This window comes from Pteronotus mesoamericanus, unplaced genomic scaffold (assembly GCF_021234165.1).
Source record: "Pteronotus mesoamericanus isolate MK-2021 breed Mesoamerican mustached bat unplaced genomic scaffold, CSHL_Meso_final contig_116, whole genome shotgun sequence".
Lineage (NCBI taxonomy): Eukaryota > Metazoa > Chordata > Mammalia > Chiroptera > Mormoopidae > Pteronotus > Pteronotus mesoamericanus.
In genome coordinates, this window is record NW_026555027.1 from 3,253,883 (window position 1) to 3,275,529 (window position 21,647).

General features: G+C 57.4%; 1 protein-coding gene across 1 annotated transcript in view; it reads left to right on the forward strand.

Moving 5' to 3' along the window:
- Window positions 1-20,653, forward strand: part of CLIC6 (chloride intracellular channel 6) — a 38,487-nt gene extending 17,834 nt beyond the window's left edge. The window contains exons 2-6 of the mRNA XM_054576041.1: window positions 12,706-12,815; window positions 13,248-13,373; window positions 13,973-14,079; window positions 14,508-14,689; window positions 20,492-20,653. Of these exons, the coding sequence (XP_054432016.1) occupies window positions 12,706-12,815; window positions 13,248-13,373; window positions 13,973-14,079; window positions 14,508-14,689; window positions 20,492-20,653 (687 nt within the window). The remainder of the gene's footprint in view (window positions 1-12,705; window positions 12,816-13,247; window positions 13,374-13,972; window positions 14,080-14,507; window positions 14,690-20,491) is intronic.
- Window positions 20,654-21,647: the final 994 nt, after the last annotated feature.

The window sequence follows — 21,647 nt, forward strand, 5'->3', positions numbered from 1 at the left end:
TTTGAGTTAACTTTTGGGTACAGTGTAGATGGTGGTCCAGTTTCATTCTGTTGAACATGATTGTCCCGTTTTCCCAACATCATTTATTGAAGAGACTGTCCTTTCCTCATTATTGTCTATTCCTGGCTCTTTTGTTGTAATTAATTGCCCGCATATTTGTGCATTTATTTCTGGGCTCTCTATTCTGTTCACTTGATTTATGCTCCTGTTTTTACGCCAATATTATACTGTTTTGGTTACTATAGCTTTGTAATATAGTTTGGAATAAGGGAGCGTGATGCCTTCTGCTTTGTTCTTAAGATTGCTCTGGCTGTTTTGGGTCTTCTGGATTTAATTTTAGATTTTGAATATCTTTCATAGCTATAGTGGCCAGCTGTAGTAATTCATACAGGTTCTCAAAAGTGCCTTGACTTTTCTGGAAAGAGACCTGACAGGTATACATTGGCAAAATGAACTTCAATAAAATAAGACACGTGTGTTCATCTGGCTTTGCTACTTCATCCAACACCTGTAGAAAGCTGTAGAAACAGGCACCAAAATGACCCTTTCATGTCGTATGTGAGGAAACGGGCCAATTGTGGGAAGGCGAGAGGCTGCTGGGACTCTCCTGAGTTGGCCCTGGGGAGACATGCATCACAACTCCACGTACCTTGACAGACTGTGGTCGTTTCCTGGACAGTCCTCGGAGAGCCAGGCTTCCACGGAGGCTGGTGACGGCACTTCAGACAGGCGGGTCCTTCGTGTCATACCATACCGGTGGTTCCTGCCTTCCCTCTGAAAAGTCGGACAGAGTCTCTGATTTCTGCCATCTTTCAGTATTGAAGCGTTCTAAATCCACACTGGTCCTAAACCCTCTCTCTTTAGAATGCCCCGAGTAACCTTTAAGATACTTCGGATGAACTGACTAGTTTTGGTTTGAGCAAAAAGTGTTGTAGAAATACCAGCCCCTGCACCCTCCCACCCCAACCCACAGAACTTTCACACGTCGGTCACTGAAACCAGCCCCATTGTCTTCAAGACACTAGACTTTCTTCTTCATTAAGCAGGAAGTTCCAGGCCTTCGGCCTCCTTAAAACTTATGAACACTTCAAGGAAAAATAGAAAGAAGGTGCCTTTTTAATTTTTTAGGAAGCTACCTGTTTCTAAAGAATTTTGCAAAAGAACTAGAGAATTCTGAACAAATTGAGGAGGCTGAATGTGAACAGTTTTGGCGAGAACTAGACTCTCTTTCCCATGGTCTCCACATCCCCCTGCCCCGTACCTCCCCCCGCCCTTCCTCGCTCATTGCTCTGAAAGCCATTGCTCTGAGAAGTAACTCACGAGCCTTCCATTGCTCATTGCCTGCCATGGCCAAGGCCTGCACTTCCCCTGCTGATCGCAACTCGCAAGATGCAGTTTTAAAGCCACAGGGCCCAGGGCCCAAGAGCGTCTGGGGCTCTGTGAGTGAGTGCCCAGGACCGAAAGATGATGTCCTCTTTGACTGGTCCCCTGGGGTCTCAGTGGGGAGTCAGGGGTATGGAGACCAACGTGCCTTAGTCTTCCCAGGACGTCCTTGATTTAAAACTGAAAATCCTAGGTTGCAGGAAACCCAGGTTCTGGGCAAACTGGGAAGGTTTTATCTCTGGTAGGGGCTAAAAACTGACTCGTGACATTTTCCATTAGAACCTGCTTGGGGACAGATGCGGTAAAAGTGGTGGTAAGCCTGTGTGTGCATCTCAAGGCCACTAGGGGGCGCCAACAGCAAAAGAGTAAGAATCACCACAAAACGTGATAGAGAAAAACAGCTCACATTTATTGTCGTGGAGTTGTGTTGGTCAGAGGCTTGACATGGATCTCACTGGGCGGACCGTAGGGCATCAGCAGGCCTCCCTCTCCTTCTGGGGGCTCCAGGGAAGCATCCATACGCTTGCCTGTCCAGCTTCTAGAGGTCGCCTGCATTCCCTGGCTTGTGGCTCCCTCCTCCATCTCTGAAGTCCATCGTCAACCACTGTCCCCTTGTCAAGTCTTCCCTGACCTCAGCAGGGCACGGTTCTCACTTTTAAGGATGCGTGTGATCAGACCGGGCCCAAATCAGAATCTTGACCGCGTCTGCACCGCCCTGTGTCCCATGTTAGGAGGCCTCCGCAGGTAGCGTGGTGGGATGTGGTCATCTTTGGGGGCCATTGTTGGGCGCCTGCACCAGTCAATAGTCTCAGTGTGACCGAACAAATGGACCCGTGGAGGGTGATGCCCAGATGCTGTTACCAAAACAACGACACCCTCCTTCCCTGGGACCCCTCGGGTGTGGGTCCTTTGCCCGCCGCCCTTGGAATTAGGGCTCTGAATGGCAGTTTGGTGAAAAGGAAAGGAACTATTTATTCAAAAGTTATACAGGTTTGATGAATGGCTAAATGTTGCCCTTAAACCTCAAAATCCCTTTAAAACAACCACCAGCACCCACACCATCCAGCCTTCCCCCCTTTGCCCAGTCAGGCCAGTCAGGCCCGTCGGGGGCACCGTCCTTCAGGAGGAAAAGAACAGGAGTCCGGGGCTCCGCTCGGCAGGCCTCTCGCGGGTCTCAGCGCCATCCACCCTGTCGCCGCGATCTCCAGCTCTTAATCCATAACCGTGTGGCACCTTCTCCTGGCCCACGAGCAAGAGTCCTTTCTCCCCTCTTTCTTCCCGCGTGGTCTTCACAGGTCCCCAGAGTCTGTGTCCCTTTGTCTCTCCTGCAGCCCCCTGTCTCCCCTCTTTCTCTCCCAGTTACAATCTGTATTGTCTTTTTTAACCTTCCTGATTAGCTTCCCTGATAGGCAAAACAACCCTCTTTGCAAAGGAGGAACGAAGACATCCTGTTATTGACATGCAAAATGACTCTCAGTAGCCCTGCTCAAGGCTCCCATCCCCCATGGCGGCCCGCCCTGGGGTGGGGAGAATATATTTTTCTTGGACACCCCAATCTCTGGACCCCGTTACAAATACCCTTTGGGGGGCCCTGGCTGTGCCCCGTTACTCAGAGCTTGTTTTCCTTCCGCATTTGGTCGCTGTCCCCCCAGGCCGTGGCCCGAACGCGCTGTGGTCAGGGGAGACGCACCAGGAAAGCCAGCTGCGGCCTTGACCCGGCTGCCCTGAGTGTGTCCCTCTGGCCGATGCCCGCTGAGTCTGAGCTGGGAAGAGCAAGTCTGAGAAGCCATGTTTCGGCAGCAGGAAACGTCCTGGCTTAGGGATCCGTGCTCCCTGGGTGCTTTTGTTGAAAGCTCATGGCCAAGGTCAGGCCTCTGGTTTTACCTGCCTTCACCAAATCCCAGACCCAAGCTCTGGGCCGCGTGACACGGAGCGTGCTGGCCGGGCAGACCCGACAGGCTGTGCCGAGGGCTTGGCCTCGCCCGCTCTGCCGGAGGCAGGAGCGGGCCTGCCCGCTGTGGTGCACGCTGCGCAGGACTCTCCGGCCACTGCAGGCAGGCAGCCGACCCCGTGTGGGGATGGAGCTCAACGTTGCACTCACGGTCACCTGAAGTCATAGCAAACATCTCCTGCAGATGGAACAAAGACATAGCACGAGGTCCGACGCTCCCACCCACCTGGTCACCAAAGTTGTCCTCGGGATTGTCAGATGTCTCCTCCCCTCTGCTCCTGCTCTCGCCCAGCACTCAGAGCCTGCGGTTTACAGTCCCAACCCCTGTTTGTCCTTTGCACTTTCCATCTGCTTCTAGTATGTTCTCCCGTTACTATGGATTCCTGCAAGCCACCTCCGATCTGTACTGAAAGGTGGGGGGTGGGGGGGTGGTAAAACCGACAGATTTCCCCTGAGGAGGGGCCCCCCGGAGCCCAGGGCCCCCCACTGGGACAGGCCAGTGGCCACAGGGAGCTGAAGGGGAGGACTCCAGCTGCCTCCCGGGTTCAGATCCTGCCGGTGGCCTGGGGCGAGCCACCCCCCCTTAGGTGCTGTCGCTTCCCCCTATTAATGGAGACAGCGGTGCTCCCTGCGTCACACAGGGCTGCTGTGAGCGGTCGCCAAGTTAACGTCAGAAAAGTGTTCACAACAGGGAGTAGTGGAGAGCGACCTCTGTGCAAGAGAGAGTTGCTGTCATCATCGCCGCCACCATCATTTCGTAACGGCCATCCTGTCTGTAACGGCATTTGCCAAAGACAGAACCGGAATCTGTGATCTGAAGGCCTTCCAGGAATTACTTTGAGAAGAGGCTCCAAATTCTCTGCCTTCTTTTTGGAAGGAGAGGTGGGAGGTGAATTCCAGGGGAGCGCTCACCGGCGCTGGCCCCTCGATCCTAAGTGCCCGGGAGGCAGGCGCTGGCCGGCCGGCGTGTCCCCCGGCGGCTGCTGACTTCGGGGACACCGGCAGGCTTTCCTGCTCGAACGTGGGGCAGGGCTCTTGCTCTGCTTTTCAGTCCCTGGGGAAAGAGATCTGGAGAGTCAGAGAGAAATTGTGACTTTTGTCATGAGCGATTAGGGACTTAAGAGTGAGGAGACCCTGGCTGCTGGTCTGGGGCGTCTGCCGCCTGAGTTGAGTTTAACTGCCTGTCTTTCCCCAGGTGGCCCGCGGGCGGGAGGGCACGGGCTGCCCCACGTTAGGGTCTCCGAGTGACTTGGGCGTTCCCCAGCCTTGTCTCGATTTCCCCCTCGTCCCCCACGCGCAGCCTTGGCCAGTCATGGGCTCCCGCGCCCAGGCAGCTGGCAGGCCCATGTCCTCAGCCATGCAGGACCCCATCTGACCGATCAGGGATGTGCCCGTGCCACTCACTGCTCCGGGGAGGGAGGGGCCTGGCCCGGCCCTGTTAAAGGACCGCTGTTGCGCCCGTGAGAGTTTTGTGGCGGCCTTTGGTGGGATGGCCTGTGCCGTGGGTGCTCTCCGGGGAGTGGGACGAAATGAGCGTGTCACCGGTGCTGAAGGGAACAGTTAGTCACTCGTTCTGGACCGAGGTCTGCCCTGAAGGAATGTAACCGACAGGAAGTAATTAGCCAACGATTTGGTGCTAAACCAGGCAGCGCTGACCTTCCTGGACGGCAGATGGGGATTCCGAGGGGACTCGGCCACCAGGCCTGGCGCGGGAGCTCCGTGTTGGGGAGGGGGTAGGGACGAAGATTTTCTAGGGAAGTGACATGGGACAGTTACGGGCACAGCAGCAGTTGGAGAGAATGCCTGGCTTGACTGGCATACACTGGAAAGTGGAGAGGAAAGGAAGAAAGGAGGGAAGGAAGGAAGGACAGAAGGAACGACGGACTAAGGACTGACAGGCAGATGAGGGAGGGAGGGCGACCATCGAGCGCCCTGTCAGAAGACATCCTGTGTGTCGCCGAGCTGAGCGGCGGCGCTGCGATCCTTACGCTGCTGCGGAGGGAGAAAGGCCCGCGTCAGAGGCTGGGCACGTGCCCAGTCCCGCTGCCTGAGACCAGCCCATTCCAGGGAGTGGGACGAAATGGCCCGCAGAGGTCGAAGGGAAGGGCCTCCGAGCGGGGTTCACCGGAGCAGGATTCGGGGAAGATGCGAGACAGACACCCAGCAGGAGGTGCTGGGGGAGAGCCGTGGGCCCTCAGACCGGGGCAGGTGACGTCCGAGGAGGAAGCGCCTGCTGGGGACAGACCGACGTTCAGGTAAAGGTGGGCAAAGAGCCCATTTTCCATCTTGAGGACCCAGACAGAGGCTGGGACCATCACCCGATCCAGGCGGGGGAGCCAGAGAGGCTCTGTTCATCTGACCCTGCGTGCGGCTATGGGTGGGTTCCACGGTCCCTCTGCGTCTCAGCTTTCTCATCTATGAAATGGGACCCGTAACAGACCATCGCACGGGAGCCTGGGAGGACCGGGTCCCATGACGTCCGTCACTGCTTGGAACCCTCCTTGAAATCCGAGCCATGAGTGTCCACTGTTTCTGGGTTTGAAAAGTCACCTGGTTTTGGAGAACATTTCCTTCAAAATCATTCAGCGGGACGATGAAGGGGTGAGCTAGGCCCCCACGCCTAGTCTGTTATAGTAACTTTCTTCACGTGGATCTGCAGTTCCACGTGGATCGGCGTGTTGTTGAACCGCAGATCCCGACAGGGCGTGTTCCCTTCTCCCTGCTTCATGGAGCGCCCCGCCCCCCCGGGACAGGGGGCAGCAGACAGCTGGTGACTGCCCAGGTCCCCTTAGCGCCACCTGCAAAGTCAGGAAGGATACCGGCCTTTGCCTTTGACCAGCAGAGGCCTTTGGCGTCACCTCCTGCGAGAAAATAGTTCCCTTGGGTCGTCAGCCCCGCCCTGGGTTAGGGGCCCGGGGCCCTCTGGACATCCCATCCTTTGGACCTTTGTCCCCAGTCTTGTGTGACTCCCAGACACTGAAGCCAGGCCAGGGCCCTGCCTCTGTGCCTCCTGGCTGAAGATGCGTTTGCTTTTGCAATTCAGAAAATGACTTCGGTGGTTAATTCTCCCTTGGAGTAGAAATTGGAGGCGTTACTTCTGGCGGAGGGATAAGCAGCGGTCCCGGAGGCACTCCACGGCTTGGCTGGAAAATCAGACGAACTGAGCCTTGGGAAAGAGCGCCCTAAACTCCCTGCCGGCCTGCTCGGGCGCGCGCGCGGGTCGGGAGGAGCGGCGATGAGGGGGTCGAGGGTGACAATGACAATAGTCTCTGCTGCACAGGGTGCCCAGCCGACGCGCGTCCACCACAGGGAGCCCGCGAGGCGTCGGGATCGCCATCCCGGTCTCCGAAGCGCAGGAGCGGGCGCTCAGGGAGGGCGGACGGATTGCTCGGCGCCCCGCCCTCCGTCAGTGAGAAGCCGGGCTGGAGGGACGCCCGGGGCCCTGCCCGTCTCCAGAGACACCTGACGCTGCTTGGAAGTGGAAACTTCAACTTATCGGGCAAATGGAAAGAATTATTTTTTTTTTCAACTTACGGAATTATTCAAAAGCAGGAAGTCTCAGATCTATTTAAAGACTGCATTTTAAGTCAAACCGAGAGACCAAGAGGCCGGGGGAAGGCTTTGCTGCCCACGACTCAGGCCCTTTGCCTTCTCTCCCTCTCCGCCTCCCCCTTCCCCCGACCTGTTCTCCCCCCTCCCAGGAGATGCCGCTCTCCTGAGCCCCTGGGACTGAGAACCCGTGAGCCTCTGAAAGGGCAGGCCCGTGGACCTGGGGCCAGACCCGGGAGAGCGGGAGGGGCCCGGCACGCGGCGCTGTCTGGAGTGACCAGGCTCGCGGCGCACGGGAGCCACTGGCGTGGAGTCCCCGTCACTTCGCGGTGTCCCCCAGGGGCCGGGGCCGCGGCCGGGGCCCGGGGGAGCCCCTGGTGAGTGACGCCGGGCCCTGGCCCCGGACACTGCGGTTCCCAGCGTTCAAGAGGTCCCGCCTCTCGCGCGTGCTCCCCCCGGAACGAGAAAAGCCCCAGTGGCAGCGCCCCCGCCTGCCTGGGTCAGGCCCGCTGGCTGGGGCGGGGCGCCATTTCCGGCCCGGCCTGCTCCCAGGGACAGCCCCGTGCAGGGCCCCCGGTGCCGGCTGGGTGCCACGGCCAACTGCCCCTGCTCCACAGGTCCTGTTAGGAGCACAGCTGTCCCACAGGCCACCTGCTGGTGGTGGATGACCCTCGGGTCCTCACGTGCCACCAAGGGTGTTCCTCAAACTCTGGAGTCAGTTGCACGTGCGATAGAATTGCCTGCCGGGGAGGGGACGCGGCCTCTGCGGCCGAGGCCAGGGTAAGGCCCTACAGAGCCCGGGAGGGCCACTGTTCAGACGCGGCCGTGCCACAGCGCCGGCCACGACACACGTGCCCGACGGCTGCTCCCGGGGCCGGCGAGGCCGCTGCGTCCGCAGCGAGGACACGGGGAGCCTTCAGGGAAACATGTCGGGGGAGCAGGGAGCGCGTCATCTCCCACGGGGCTGGCTTGGACGCTCGCCCCGGCTGCGCTGTGCCCAGCCTTCCGCTGGGCCGGCGGCCAGCAGAGGCCTGGCCCGTCCTCGGGTCCACATTGTTCTCAGAGGGGGCTGCTTGGGCCGCCCACATCCTGCTCTGCCTCTGCCCTGCGCCCTCCCTGGCCAGCTACTGTTTTCACGCAGCTTTGTCCCCGCGGAACACCGGGACGGAAGCGGGCCCTCTGTACTCACCGACTTCCTCCAGGTCCCTGTGCCGGAGCCAGCCGGGCTGGCTGCCCGTGGCCCCTCCTGGCTCCCGCCGGGCCTGGAACGCCTGCTTCCCTGCACTCAGCGCGCACTTCTTTCCCCTTAACTGGAGGCCAGTCTGAAAGGGGCAATTAGAATATTCCCAGCTTCTTGCCTCTCCTTTATTTTCTCTCCACTGTCGCCCCCACCCCCGCAAATTGATTTTCATGCCATTTGGGCAAAGAAAAGTGCTTACTTTACAGAATGTGTTTACCACGTAGGCCCACATAGAACGTTCTAGAAAGAAGGTAGAACCAAGAAGGTGAGAGGTCAAGGTGGTGCGTGTGTGGCCTGCTCTGAGGGGAGGAGAGGGTGCGGGGTGAGAAGCCACCAAGAGTGTCTCTCCCAGAGGTGGACAGGTCTCGGCCAGGGCGCCAGGGGCCCTGCCTGGAAGGAGAGGCCGTGAGAGCTGCCCCTCCCGTGTGACTCCAGCCCATCCTGGCAGAGCCCTGTGCCTGAGACAACAGGGGAGGAAAGTGGAAAAAAAGTTCTGAATGGAGCTGAGCGTGCAGAGCAGGTGGGAGGGGCTCCGACTGAATGAGGGCCCAGGCGAAGGCCTCTGTGGCCCCCTCTGGCCTCGCCCCTGGGCCTCAGGGCTGTGCACGGGGAGACGGGGAAGGCACGGCCCCGCTGGGCTGCCACCCAGCTCGGATGCCGCAGAGGGTCCCGGTGGCGAACGGAATTTCCCGGCCCATTTCTCAGGGGCCTCCGCGTTTTCCTGTTGAGAACTGGCCCCGCTCGCACTCCCACCAGCTGAATTTGAAAGACAGACAGCAGTTCTGGGCGTCTGAGTGCCTGGGTTCTCACTGGAAACAGACACTGACCTCCAAGGGCTTGATTTTATCAGAAAGGCGCGCAGGCAGAATTTCCCCCGAGGCTCAGAAGTCTGCTGACAGATGCTCCGCAGAGGAATTAGCCCTGAGCGTTACCAGCCATGGAGAAGAAAGGGGGGGGCGGGGGAGGGAGCATGCCTACTGTGGCCACCCTGTCAGCTCCCCGCGCCTACTGTGCGTGCCTCTGTCCCGCCGTGGGGGCCGGTGCTTGGGTGCAGGGACGTGGGCACGCTCTCCGGGGCTGGCCAGTAATGGGCTCCGGAGGGCACGTCCCGCTTTCTCGCTGTGGTCACACCCCAGCACTGAAGCAATTAAAGTAATAAAATTAGGCAGCCAGGCGTCCCCATCACTCCCACTGTGTTCCTGTAACTCCCCCCTTTACAACAGATAAGACAGAAAAAAAAATGGAGAGCAATTTCAGATGAGGCAGCACAGCGTATGTAAGTGTGGTGTTATCAGCGGCCGGGCAGCTGCCTGATTCTTCTAGAAAGTGTGAGAGCCTCAGTCCACCGGCCGTGCTGCATGGCAACAATTCCGTTTCCAGGCCATGTGTTTGGGGCGGGGGTGTGGGGGGGGGCGGTGCCATCGCAGCTTCCATCCCTGTCTTCTAAGCTGTGTGTGTTATGGCCCGGGGGACCATTGTGCCACCCTCCGGCCACGTGCTTGGTCCCCGCTGCAGTTCTGCAAGGAGCCTGCTAAGAAGTCTAAGGTTTTAGAGTCAGGTGACCAAGGCTGTTTTTACTTTTTAAGAAGGTATCGCTCCCACCCTCTTCATTTGTCCTAAAGACGCAGCTGCTGGGAGGCAGGAAATGGCAAGAGCAAGCGCAGGGGAGAACAGCGGCTATTGAAGAGACGGAGGCGGAGAAAGCAGCTTGCTGTGGGAAGGCCGTCCCTCCCACACCCCGAGCCACTGTCACGGTCAGCTGCACGCAGGCACCCGGCAGGGCTCGCGGGGGTCTGTCCTGTGGAGGATCGGTTGTACCAGGGTCCCCGGGGTTACAGAGACAAGCGGGAAGAGGAAGAGGAAACAGGAGCCCGCTCAGCAGGGCTTCTCCCACGCCTTCCCGGGCTCAGTGTAACTCAGAAAAAAAGAGGAGGCTTGGAAGCTGTGGAACGAGTCAGGGCAGGCCCAAGTATGCGCCTTTGTGTCCCTGCGCCCCAGCGCCCTGCCCCCTTCCTCGGCCCGAGTCTGCCCCAACCTGCCCTAGGCGAGGAAACAGCCTGGTTTAAGAGCCCCAAGCTGCGGGGACCTTTACAGACAGCTCTGTGCTGCTTCTCACTCCAGAATGGGGACTCCTTCAGAATGGCCGCGCAGGGGTGGGACCCCAGGTGGGAAGGGCCTCAGGTGGCAGGGGGGCCGTCTCAGGGCCCAGGGGCAGGGGGGCCGTAGGCCTATTCGCCACCCCTCGGGCTTTCAGCAACTGCACAGACTCCAGCTGGGGGGTGGGGTGGGCGGTGGGATTCTCAGCCTCTCCCCCTGCCTGGTGGGCTGGCCACTGAGTGCTGGAGGCAGGAAGGGAGAGCCCGAGGCGGGGGAAGTGTGTGACACAAGCACCCAGAGTTTGGGGGACTCTGAATCCAGCCACCTAGGTGCGTTGGTGCTTCTTCATGTGTATGAAGTCCCCCCATTACGTCCATGGGCCCCCTGCATCGCATCGCCTTGGGAGGCTTATCAAGCATTCAGAGTCCTGGGTCCCCTACAACACCTACTGGATCCCAACGTTTGTAGTCTCTTGCATTAATATTTTTACTTTTTCTTTTTTAAGTACAACATGCACTCAAATACCCAAACCTTAAGACTTTGTGAATATACACCTGTAGCCACCCCCCAGATCAAGAAAGGGGACATGTCCACCACCAGAAAGGGCTCCCTCCTGTCCCAGACCAGCACGCACCTGCCCTGCACCTGTCACTGGCGCCTGTCACCTGCCCGGGCGCCTGTCACCTGCCGGGGCGCCTGCGGCTCTGATCTACATCGCGCGGAAGTGGTTGGAGACGGTCGCCTGGGTGCGAACTTCACCTGCGCTGAGCTGTGCAGGATCCTCGGAGCCTGGCGTCGCCCCGGACGGGAGATCCATCCGCACTGTTGCTCATGTGAGCGCCAGTCCTGTTCCGCGGTGGGACAGTGGCCTGCCGCAGGCTGCCCTGCAGCCGATTTGTTCGTTCTGCTCCCGATGGAACCGGGGTGGCTGCCAGGTTTTGGATGCTGTACTAAGGCTGCTAAGAACGCTCCTCCATGTGCCTTCGGCGCCCGCGCGCACTCCTTTCTGTTGCCAGTGGAGTCGTTGCTGGGGCATTGGCTGAACGCACACCGGGCTTTCGGGAGAGAATGCCAACAGGCTCCCAAACTAGTTGCGCCCGTTGTCATTCTCACCGGCGATGAAGGAAGGCGTGGTCGCTCTGCGTTCTTGTGCACCTGCGGCACTGCCGGGCGCTTTCGCGGTAGCCGCTCCGGTGCGCGCGCGGCAGCATTCTCTGTGGCTTCATCTGCGCTGCCCGACTGGCTAACGATGGTAAGGCCTTTCATGTGCGCTCTGGCCACTTCCCTTCCCTTTCTGTGGCGAGGCTGTGGTGCCTTTTTAACACCGGGCTGCGGGTCTCTCCTCATCTTTACTTGTGGGACGTCGGGCCCCCAGCAACCTCTCCTGGAGACTCAAGAGCGCTGCGCCAGGCGGCCTGTCTCCGAAGCCCTCCTTACACTGTCTGTCTTTCCCGGGGCTGCTTTTCTCAACCACCCCATCCCCCGCCCCCTGAACAGCGCGTCACTTCCTGCTTGGTGTCCTTCTGTTACTCAGGTCCTACATAGGGTGCTCTTTTCTCGCTTTGTTAGTTTAATGACATGGGGCGTAAGTGGACTTCCTGGATCAAACACGGCTGGTGGTGTCTGCTGACCCCTGGCGGGGCGAAGGGCACGTCCGAGGCCCCTCCCTGCCCTCCCAGCAGCATTTTTCTTGGCCCCACGGCCTTCCAGAGCTGCGTGGCGTGAGGGCCACGGACAAGGATGGCGCGATTCGGGACGGCGGTTGTCAGCGCCGGCACCACCACGTGGTTTCCGCGTCTCCTCCGCGGGATGCGCGCTTGTTCAGTGCCTGTGCACGGGGACGCGCATGTGCGTGCAACCTGCTTTGTTACCAGAGGGGAATCATTTCATTAACTTCCACCCTCGGCGCCAACTGTGTAAGAGTCTGCCTCCCAAGTGCAGTGGTGCCCCATCTCTCTGCACCCCACGAATCCGAGGAGGGGACGTGAAAGTCGGATGGTGTCCAGGGATCTCCGAACGCGCACCGTCCCGCGGCCCCGCTCCGGAGCCGAGCACACCGGACACGGAGGGACGCCGCCTCGCTGGCGGAGTGTGCTGGGCCGGGTTTAGACACCATCATTCAGGAAAGGGAGGCCTGCGGCTTCGGCAGAGGATCGAGAGCCAGAGGGTGACGGCCGAGGGTGCCGTTCTTCTCTGTCCTTGATAACAAAGGGAGTTGCTCTTAGCACCGTGTCCTGCTGAGAACTGCGGCTCAGAGGGCCCGTGCGCAGGAAGTAGCCTGGGAAAGGGTGCCTGCTCCGCCCCCTCTGCCCCCGCCCCCACCCCCACCCCGGCGCAGAGGCCGAGTGATGTGGCCGCGGAAGGATATTTTCAGTACCGCGCCCACGAACAAAAACGTACAGCGGTCTTGGGCGCGCGCCCTGCGGCGTCTGGCATCGCTGAGTGTGGCACTCACTCCGACCTCGTTTCTTTTCTCCACCCGCAGGCTGGCTGTGATGGAGAGAGTATCGGAAACTGCCCGTTTTCTCAGCGTCTCTTCATGATTCTCTGGCTGAAGGGCGTTATATTTAATGTGACAACGGTGGACCTGAAAAGGTAAGACAAGGTTTCTGCATTATGGAAAGAACTACTTAATGACACACGCGCGCACCAAGACGCTGGCGTCCTCGCGGGGGTGGCGATCCTCGGTCAGGACCCTGTGCCCATGCTGAGTGTGGGCTGAGCAGTCACTGCAAGAGCGAAGGAGCAGGAGCTGGGGGCGCCCCAGGGAACCTGCTGCCCAGTTACTGGTCAGCCTGTCGGAGCACCAGCCCTGGCTGGTAATTCTGAGGCAAGTTAACCTTTCCACCTCCGTGTCCAGAGAAGGGGCCACACTGTCATGGCTCGTAAGACATTCCATAAGGGCACAGTGTCCTTTGAAGCTCTCAAGGGCTCTTTCTCTCAAGTTGGGAGGACACAGCTATGTCTTGGAAATGAATCCAAACACTGGTGGCTGCTGACAAAAGCCGTCCCTGGTCCCCGCCGCAGGAAACCCGCAGACCTGCAGAACCTGGCTCCCGGAACGAACCCTCCTTTCATGACTTTCGATGGGGAGGTGAAGACGGATGTCAACAAGATCGAGGAGTTCCTGGAGGAGAAACTGGCCCCCCCCAGGTAGGCCTCACAGCCCAGCCCCACGGCCTGGCTGTCGCACTCCCCGCCTCACAGGCGGCTGTGAAGCTCTAGGCTGCGTGTGCGTCGTTTTTTGCGGCCGTGGCAGGCACTGCCTAAACGCACCCCTGCGCCACAGAAAACACGGGGCACGATTAGAAGCCTCCAGGGAAGGTGGCCCAGATTTCTTTGCTCTGAACCTGCGGTGTGGCAAGTGGGGTTTGACGGCAGGAGGTGGGGGGAGGGGTTGGTTGATGCCGTGTGGGTGGGCCACATCTTAGGCACTCGGCTGGAAGGAAGGAGTGTGTGTTGGGATGCGGTGTCTCGGCCTGGAACAGAACCTTCTAGTCCATCACCTTCACTGTAACAGGAAGGGAGGCTGGGTGAGCCTTGTGCTCAGGGTGAGAACCACCAGCCTAGACCTTTACTCCCTCAGCTGTGTGGCTCTGAGCCTTGCAGATTTAAAAAAAAAAAAGATTAGGCAAACGTTCAAGGGAAAGCCTTCGTTTTTGTACCCGCTCAGACAAAGACATGCCCTCCTGCCGTGTTATTCTAACTCAAACACCGCTCGTCTGTGACTGTCCAATTTTGAATTTTTCAAGGCACCCTAAGCTGGCGACCCAGCACCCTGAATCTAACTCTGCAGGAAACGACGTGTTCGCCAAATTCTCAGCATTTATAAAAAACACCAACAAGGATGCCAGCGAGAGTGAGTACCTCCGCCTTCCCGGCCTCCGCTTCCCCACGGCCCTCCGCGCGGGCTGCAGCGGTTTCAGGGGGGACCCTGCGGGGGTTCTGTCCCGTTTCCCGGCGGGGAGGGCCCTGGCATAGCAACAAGGAGGGCGTGCCTGCAACTTCAAAGCTGCACATGGATTTCAAGACTGAAGTGCTCCTTCTAGGGGGTCGGAAGCCCAGAAGCAATTTTTTTATGGTGACAGAATCGTCACCAGGCAGTCCCAGCCGCCCCATGAGAATCATTTAAATGTCAATGCTGCTGGGCCGCATCACGGTAGGGATTCCCTAAAGGGCTTTGAAGGAACAAATTCACCGGGTAGGGTGGGCAGCAGAGCTATTGCCTGAGGACGGTGGTGCTCGCTCACGCGGCCCCTCCCCATCCCCGTTCGCCTTTCCGGTCAGTTCATGAGAAGAACCTGCTGAAGGCCCTGAAGAAGCTGGACAGTTACCTAAACAGCCCCCTGCCCGACGAGGTCGATGCCGGCAGCGTGGAGGAGGTCACGGTTTCTGGGCGGAAGTTTCTGGACGGGGACGAGCTCACGCTGGCGGACTGCAACCTCCTGCCCAAGCTCCACATTATTAAGGTGCGCTGCTCCTTAATGGGGCTTTGTTTTATTTTGTTTTGTTTTGACGGGCAACGAACACCATCTGAAACATGCAAAGTCTGGCCTGCTTCTGTGGGAGGCGGCCCAACCCCAGGGTGCAGGAACGCGGCTGGTCTCAGGCGGCCTTAGACGTCCTCCTGGGCACCTGGCTCTTGGCCCGCCGCCCTCACCGCGCTCCCCCGGGTCTTGTCCCCGCGGCCAGAAGCAAAGCGCCGTGACCGCCCTTGAGGGAGCGCGTCCGACACTCCGGGCCTGGATGTGAGGCGCGGAATCCGCGAGGATTAAAGGGGCGCGCAGCCCACGGCTGGTGATGGTCAGGGCCGACAAAGCCCCAGCCGGGCGCGTGGCAGCTCTGTGGCTGGGTCTCCATGGGATCTGGCGTCCTGTCTCCCCAGAGAGCTGAACACGAAACGAAAGGCACGGGTCGTGTGTTACGAGGACTTAAAAGACCCCCTTGCACGGCACTTCCTCAACAAGAGAAGGCGTAAGAATTGTTCGGGGAGCTTTTTAGAAACGTACATCGCTCGACCCAGCCCCTGGCCCACCCACTGCGTCAGAGCTCCTGGGGTGAGCCTGCGACTGTGGCAGGTGGTCCCACACCGAGTCCTCAGTGATGGCTGTCGCTTGGGGTGCCCGGCCTCTGTCACTCACAGCTGTTGCTATTGTCATTGTCCCTAGTACCATACCCTTGGCCCTCAGTCGCCTCTGATGCCTCAAGAGGAAGCCCAAGTCTTGTGCTGGGGCATCTTTATTATTCAAATCCCACCCCGTCCGGAGCTAGGTCCTTGGTGTAGGAGGATGGGAGATGGGAGAGAAGATACAGGGAAATACAAGATGCATATTTAATGGGCATTTTTGAAATTTACACTGTAGGTTTGCACACCCTGGGCACTGAGGCTCCTGTGGGCCGCCGGCCACCCAGGTCACTCCACGTCGCTCCCTGCCTTTCTCTGCCTGCATTGCTGCTTCCCCCCGGCCCCACCCCCCAATCCTTTTGTTCTTTTCTTTCTTCTCTCTTCCCTGTTGTGCCCGAAGGTACCAATTTGAAATTCTATCCCTAAAGATATTGCTGATCCTGCAAGTGAATGTTTTGAAAAGACCATTATAAATAACTTTATAATATTATAACAACAATATAAATAACGCTGCCAGTGTCTTGACACCTAAAATTTAATGAAAGCATATTAACCACCCTGGCTGGTGTGGCTCAGTGGGTTGCGCGCCGGCCTGAGAACCAAAGAGTCATCAGTTCAGTTCCCAGTCAGGGCACAGGCCTGGGTTGTGGGCCAGGTTCCCAGTAGGGGGTGCGTGAGAGGCAACCACACATGGATGGTTCTCCCTCTCTTTCTCCCTTCCTTCCCCTTCACTAAAAATAAATACATAAAATCTTTAGAAAGAAAGAAAGGAAGGAAGGAAGGAAGAATATTAACCCCTGAAACCTGCTGCATTGGTGATGGTTGAGAGGGGAAATCCGGGAGCCACTTTGCAGTGAGATATTCGTGCAGTTGTGTTTTGGGTGAGTCCCTTTAGTGAATGTATTCTCATCGTGGCGGCAACTGCCACTTGTTCAGCTCCTATAAAAAGTTTTACATTTCAGTGTAAACAAAGCGTTCAGAATAAAATGAAGCAGTGCATGGCTCCGATCGAAGACCTAATAGCAAACTCTTCAAAGCCATTTAGCGCTCAAAGTAACAAACAGCTTAATAATCTTCCAGGAGGGGGCATCTCTGAAAGGAAACGAGAACCCGTGTGAAGCAATTTATGGGAGAAGATGAGAAGGTGAGGGCATCTATGATTTATTCGCCTTCCTGAAACCCAGTGAAGACAACGCGGAAAAAGCAGAGCTTTGCCTTTCGTGAAACCTGACAGGACAGACCGCCAGCTCAAAGGCTGAGCCATTCGCCCGGCGCCGCAGGGACACGGCACGCTTGTCTGATGCGTCAGCAAGGCTCAGCCGGCTCTGGAAGTCAGCACAAGGCCCTGAGAGGCCAGCCCCGGCCGGTCCACCTGAGGACCAGGGCACGGAGCGGCCACGAGAGACGCGGAGAACATCCCTGCGCAGGCCTCGTGGGGGCTGAGGTCCCTGGGGAGACAGAGTTGAAGGAGGAGCCCCACAGTGGTCCCATCTTTGCATCCTGTCGCTGTCCCCTCATCCGAAGGAACAGGGAGGGGAAGTGGCATTTTGCTTTGTGGCGGCTGAGCAGAGATGAGAAACAAGCCGTGAACCACTCAGGAGAGACCGCCAAGGGTCCACGCTTCGTTCTTAGCCATGGGGGCATCCTGCCTAGTCTGGGAGCCGCAGAGTAGAGGACGCCTAACCCGGAGCCCGACGCTGACACCCTGACCCTATCCGCACCCTGGCCCTGGGCAGGGTGGCAAGCAGTGCTCGGTGAGACTGTTGGTGGTGAATACCCAAATTGGCCGGCCAGCTGCCCCTGCTCACTCCCTTGGCCCTATTGAGTTTTCCTCACCTGAGGACATTTTTTCATTGCTTTTAGAGAGAGAGGAAGGGAAAGAGAGAAACATTGGCGCAAGAACGAAGCGTCAGTCGGTTGCCTTCCCATACTTGCTGGACCGGGAATGTGCTTGCCTGGGCCAGGAACTGAACCCACAACCTAGGCATGTACCCTGGCTGAGAACTGAATCCTCAACCTTTTGGTTCTGGGTTGACATGCCGACCAACTGAGCCAACACCAGTCAGAGCCCTTGGTCCTATTTTTAAGCAAATAGTAGGTGCAATAAATCTTCCTTCTTAAAAGATGATTAATAAGCAGAAGGAATCCAAGTGGGACCTCCCTGTGGGTGGACAGGATCAAAGCGGGAGGGGGAGGAGGATAAAGAGGAAGGAAACCAGAGGAAGAGGCAGTTGGGAACTCATATCTGAGGGAGCGTTGCTCCAGTAGCTTTAAGAACATTCCACACGGATACTTCTCTACAGCCTCCAAGAAATGAAAGCGTACATGGGTCTTTCGAGAAAAAACTCAAAGACACGACACCAGACGTCAAAAAAAAAAATATCACAAAGAAGCTGAAAATCAGGCTGGCAGAGCTGAAGAGGGAAACTTGAAGACAAATGAAATAACTGTGGAAAGAAACGTTACATTGGAAGTAACAAGACGTCAAAGACGACGTTGCAGAAATGAGTCGGTGGGGAGGGCGGGCCTGAGGAAGCGATGCGCGCGGAGGCGGCCCAGGAGGCCAGAGAGGCCCTGGCGTTCGCGGTCGGGCCCCAGAGGCCGGGCCGGCAACGAGGAGAAAGGGGGGCTCCGGGGCGATCCCTGTTCAGGAAAGAAGCCCCGGCCCTTCCGTTCCCACCACACCCCACGGTTAGAGGACCGGAGCCCCAGCACATCAACACGCTGTGACATCTTTGGTGAAGTATCGAAACCGGAGGATGAGAAAAGGACCCTTTTGGCATCCAGACAAGAACAACAACGGCAGCAGCCATACTCCTGCTGCTGCTGCTGATAAATTAAATAAGGAGCAGAGCCACCTACACAGGGAGGAACCTCAGACTGGCCTCCTGGGTCCCCGCGGCCACATTGGAAAACAGGAAGGTGGCTCCGTCTTTGCAGAGAATTAAGGGGGAGGAGCTGTGACGTCAGAATTTTATAGCTAGGTAAATTGTTTTTATCTAGACTTCTGATCTCGATAAAGCAAGCGCTCCTGAGCTGAGCCAATTTAAAAGATAAAATTGCTCTCTGATGAAATACTAAAATCATTATCAAAGTAAGAATCTAAAAACAGAGAAGCTGTGTGATGCGAAAGGATGGCTGAGAAACTAAGACCTACTTCAACCTGAAACCAGAACCGCGGCCGCCCGTCGGTGGGAGTGGCCGGCGCCGGGCAGAGCCGGGACGCAGGAGACTTGGCTGTTGTGGCAGATGAACTTGGAAGGGGCATTTGGACGGGGAGGCGGTGGGAAGAGGTGTCGTTACCCTAATTCCCCCATTTCGCACGAGCAGGAGCAGAGAGATGCCATCTGAGGTTGGTAAATCGAGAAATAGAAAATCCCTGTTATTTCAGGTTATACAGGGAACAACTGGAAAGGTTAAAACAGACCAGGAACCTTCTGGATCATCAGAAGGGAACCACACACAAATATAGGCAGAAAGAAGAACAACAAAGTATTAATTCAGAAAATATAATGCAAAATCAATTTTACATCTGTAAGAGTCACACACATTATAGATTTTCTCTGAGGTGTAAAAAAAAAAAAAAAAGATGGCAAAGCTAAATCAGGCAAATGCAAGCAAAGGCCAAGCAGAACTCTTAATATTCATATCAGTAAGGTTGAAGTCAAGTGGAAGATATTAAACAGTAGGAGGCTCCCTCAAAGTCACAGGGTCCTGTCCTGGTGCCACACCGCGTCGGTGGCTGCTGGCCTCCTGAACCGTAGGAATGAGTCCCAAACATTGTCTAATTTTCGGTTAAGGCCACATCGCTTCAGACATTCCAGAACCAGCGACATAGGAGGCAGCAAAGCGGACTGGTTCCTGTAGCCCTGGGTCCCTGTTAGGGCATGAACTGTGTCCCCTGCCAAGGCCACGTGGTGGAGTCCTAACGCGCACGGCCTCGGGCGTGACCTTCCTGGGAAACGGGCTCGCAGATGTAACTCGTGAAGACCATGTTGAGGTTACACTGGAGAAGGGTGGGCCCCAATCCAATGCGATTATAAACGGAAAACGTGGGCACAGAGACACAAATGCAGCGGAAGCACCACGTGGAGGGGGAAGTTAGCCGTCACAAGGCGGGAAGCTACCAGAGGCTAGAGAGGGGTCGGAATCAGTCCCCCGTCAAGCCTTCCGGACCCGCGAGCACCTTGATCTGGGACTTCTCTCCACCAGGGCTGTGAGAGAACAAATTTCTGTTGCTTCAGCCACCCGGCTTGGGGCACTTTGCTGAGGCAGGCCTATGGAATTGATGAGTCCTCAACAGCATACACCCTCCTTTGTAGCTCATTCCCTAACGGCACCCCTTCAGCCCAAGGAAACACACCTCATGGTTGTGTTGACCGTGATATTTACTGTTTTCCTGTCTATTTTTTATTTACTTTTTTTAGAGAGGGAAGGAGAAAGAGGGACTGGAACATCAATGTGTGGTTTCCTCTCATGCACCGCCCGCTGGGGACCTGGTCCGCAACCCAGGCATGTGCCCTGACTGGGAATCGAACCAGCGACCCTTTGCTTTGCAGCCCTGCTCCCAACCCGCTGAGCCACACCAGCCAGGGCTCCTGTCCTTACTCTTTCCTGGGGGTGGGGATGTGCGTCCATTTGGCTCCTGGATCTGTCCTGTGCACACGGCAGATGCCGTGGAACAACCGCACAGACGCAGGACGACGGAACACAGACAGGCAGGGTTTCCCGGGGTGAGGTGTGGGCTTCCCCATGATCTGAGCGCAGGCAAAACTGAAGACCTGCTCTGAATCTTCGGTGCCCGGTCACCCAGCAGCACAAGACACAGAGAAAGAAAACTGCCAGAAATGCCAGGGGAAGCTCACCGCCTGGCGCCCAGGGCAGCGTCGGCCGCGGCTCACCAGGCCCGCCCGGGAGAAACGGCGGGCAGCACGGCGAGGAGCCGCTGGTTCGAGCCCGGCCCCTTTATAACTGTTCCCATCCCCAGGGCGCCCCGTGCTCCGTCACAGCGCACTCGGGGTAGCCCGAGGCCTGAGGGATGGCACAGGACCTGGCCCAGAGAACGCAGCACACGCCTCAGCGCGGAGACTGTCTCGTCGACTGGGGTGGGCTTTCCCTTCTCTGATGATTGCCTCTTCATTTTCAGATCGTGGCCAAGAGATACCGAGATTTCGAGTTCCCCTCCGAAATGAGCGGCCTCTGGAGGTACTTGAACAATGCCTACGCCAGAGACGAGTTCACCCACACATGTCCGGCCGACCAGGAGATTGAGCGCGCCTACTCGGACGTGGCGAAGAGGATGAAGTGACGCTGAGGGTCTCTGTCTGACTCCTCCGTGGTACGAGCCAGACTGTGAAAAGGATGTTCTTTGTGTTTCCCCACAATACCCACCCTCTGCCAGAGATGCTCACGTTTCAACAGTGCCTCATCGTGGGCGGGCCCACGCAATGCCCGCTGCTCGAGATCTTGCACACTGTCCACTCCTCATGCCTCTGCCCAGGACCAGCGGCGACAGTTGCGCACGCCGATTGTCCAGCTTATTTTCATTGTCGTCTTTCACATTCACTAATGCTGTAATCCGTGAAATTTAGGGCACGTGTTTTGCAGTTTAAGTTTTAAAGCAAATTAGGCTTGGGTTCAAGTCCTCCTCTAATTGAAAAACAATTGTCTGTTCCTGGGAGTCCTCAGAATCACGTTTAGCTTATCTTCCTCCTCTACAATAGGATTTTAATTTTTTTTTTTTCCAGAATGAAAATACGGTTCTGTAATCACAAAATACCACGTGCCTATTTTAACAGCTGAACGCCATGTCAGAGAGTAGAAAGACAGGAGAAAACAGTCTCGCCTGGAAGGTCACTGCACTTAGACAACCACGGATAACTGACGTGAACAGCCGCCACGCCCACAGCGTCTCCCTCCTACTCTCTCGCACAGCTTCCTTCCTATGTGGCCTTGCACTGCTTTATCTGAAAGGGCCGGGGAGGGGACGGACCTCTTGGTCATGCCCCGGTGGCCATCCAAGGGGACCTGGCACAAGCAGGCAGACGGGGGGACTGCAGAGCCGGAGAGGATGCTTGTGATTGGTTTCATGGGTGGAGAATTGTGGAGACTGGCAGGGGCCAGAAGCTGTGGACGGTCCCTCCTCCTCCTGGTCACCGCCTCGGTGATGCTGTTGTCTCTGGTGCTGGGGGTGGGGGCCGCGGAGGAGAGCCTGTCCGCGTCCTCCCTTCCAGCCTCCCCTCTCACGGGGGACTCTCCCTGCCCTGGGCTGACAGGTGACCCAAGCCCGCCTTGGTCCCTCA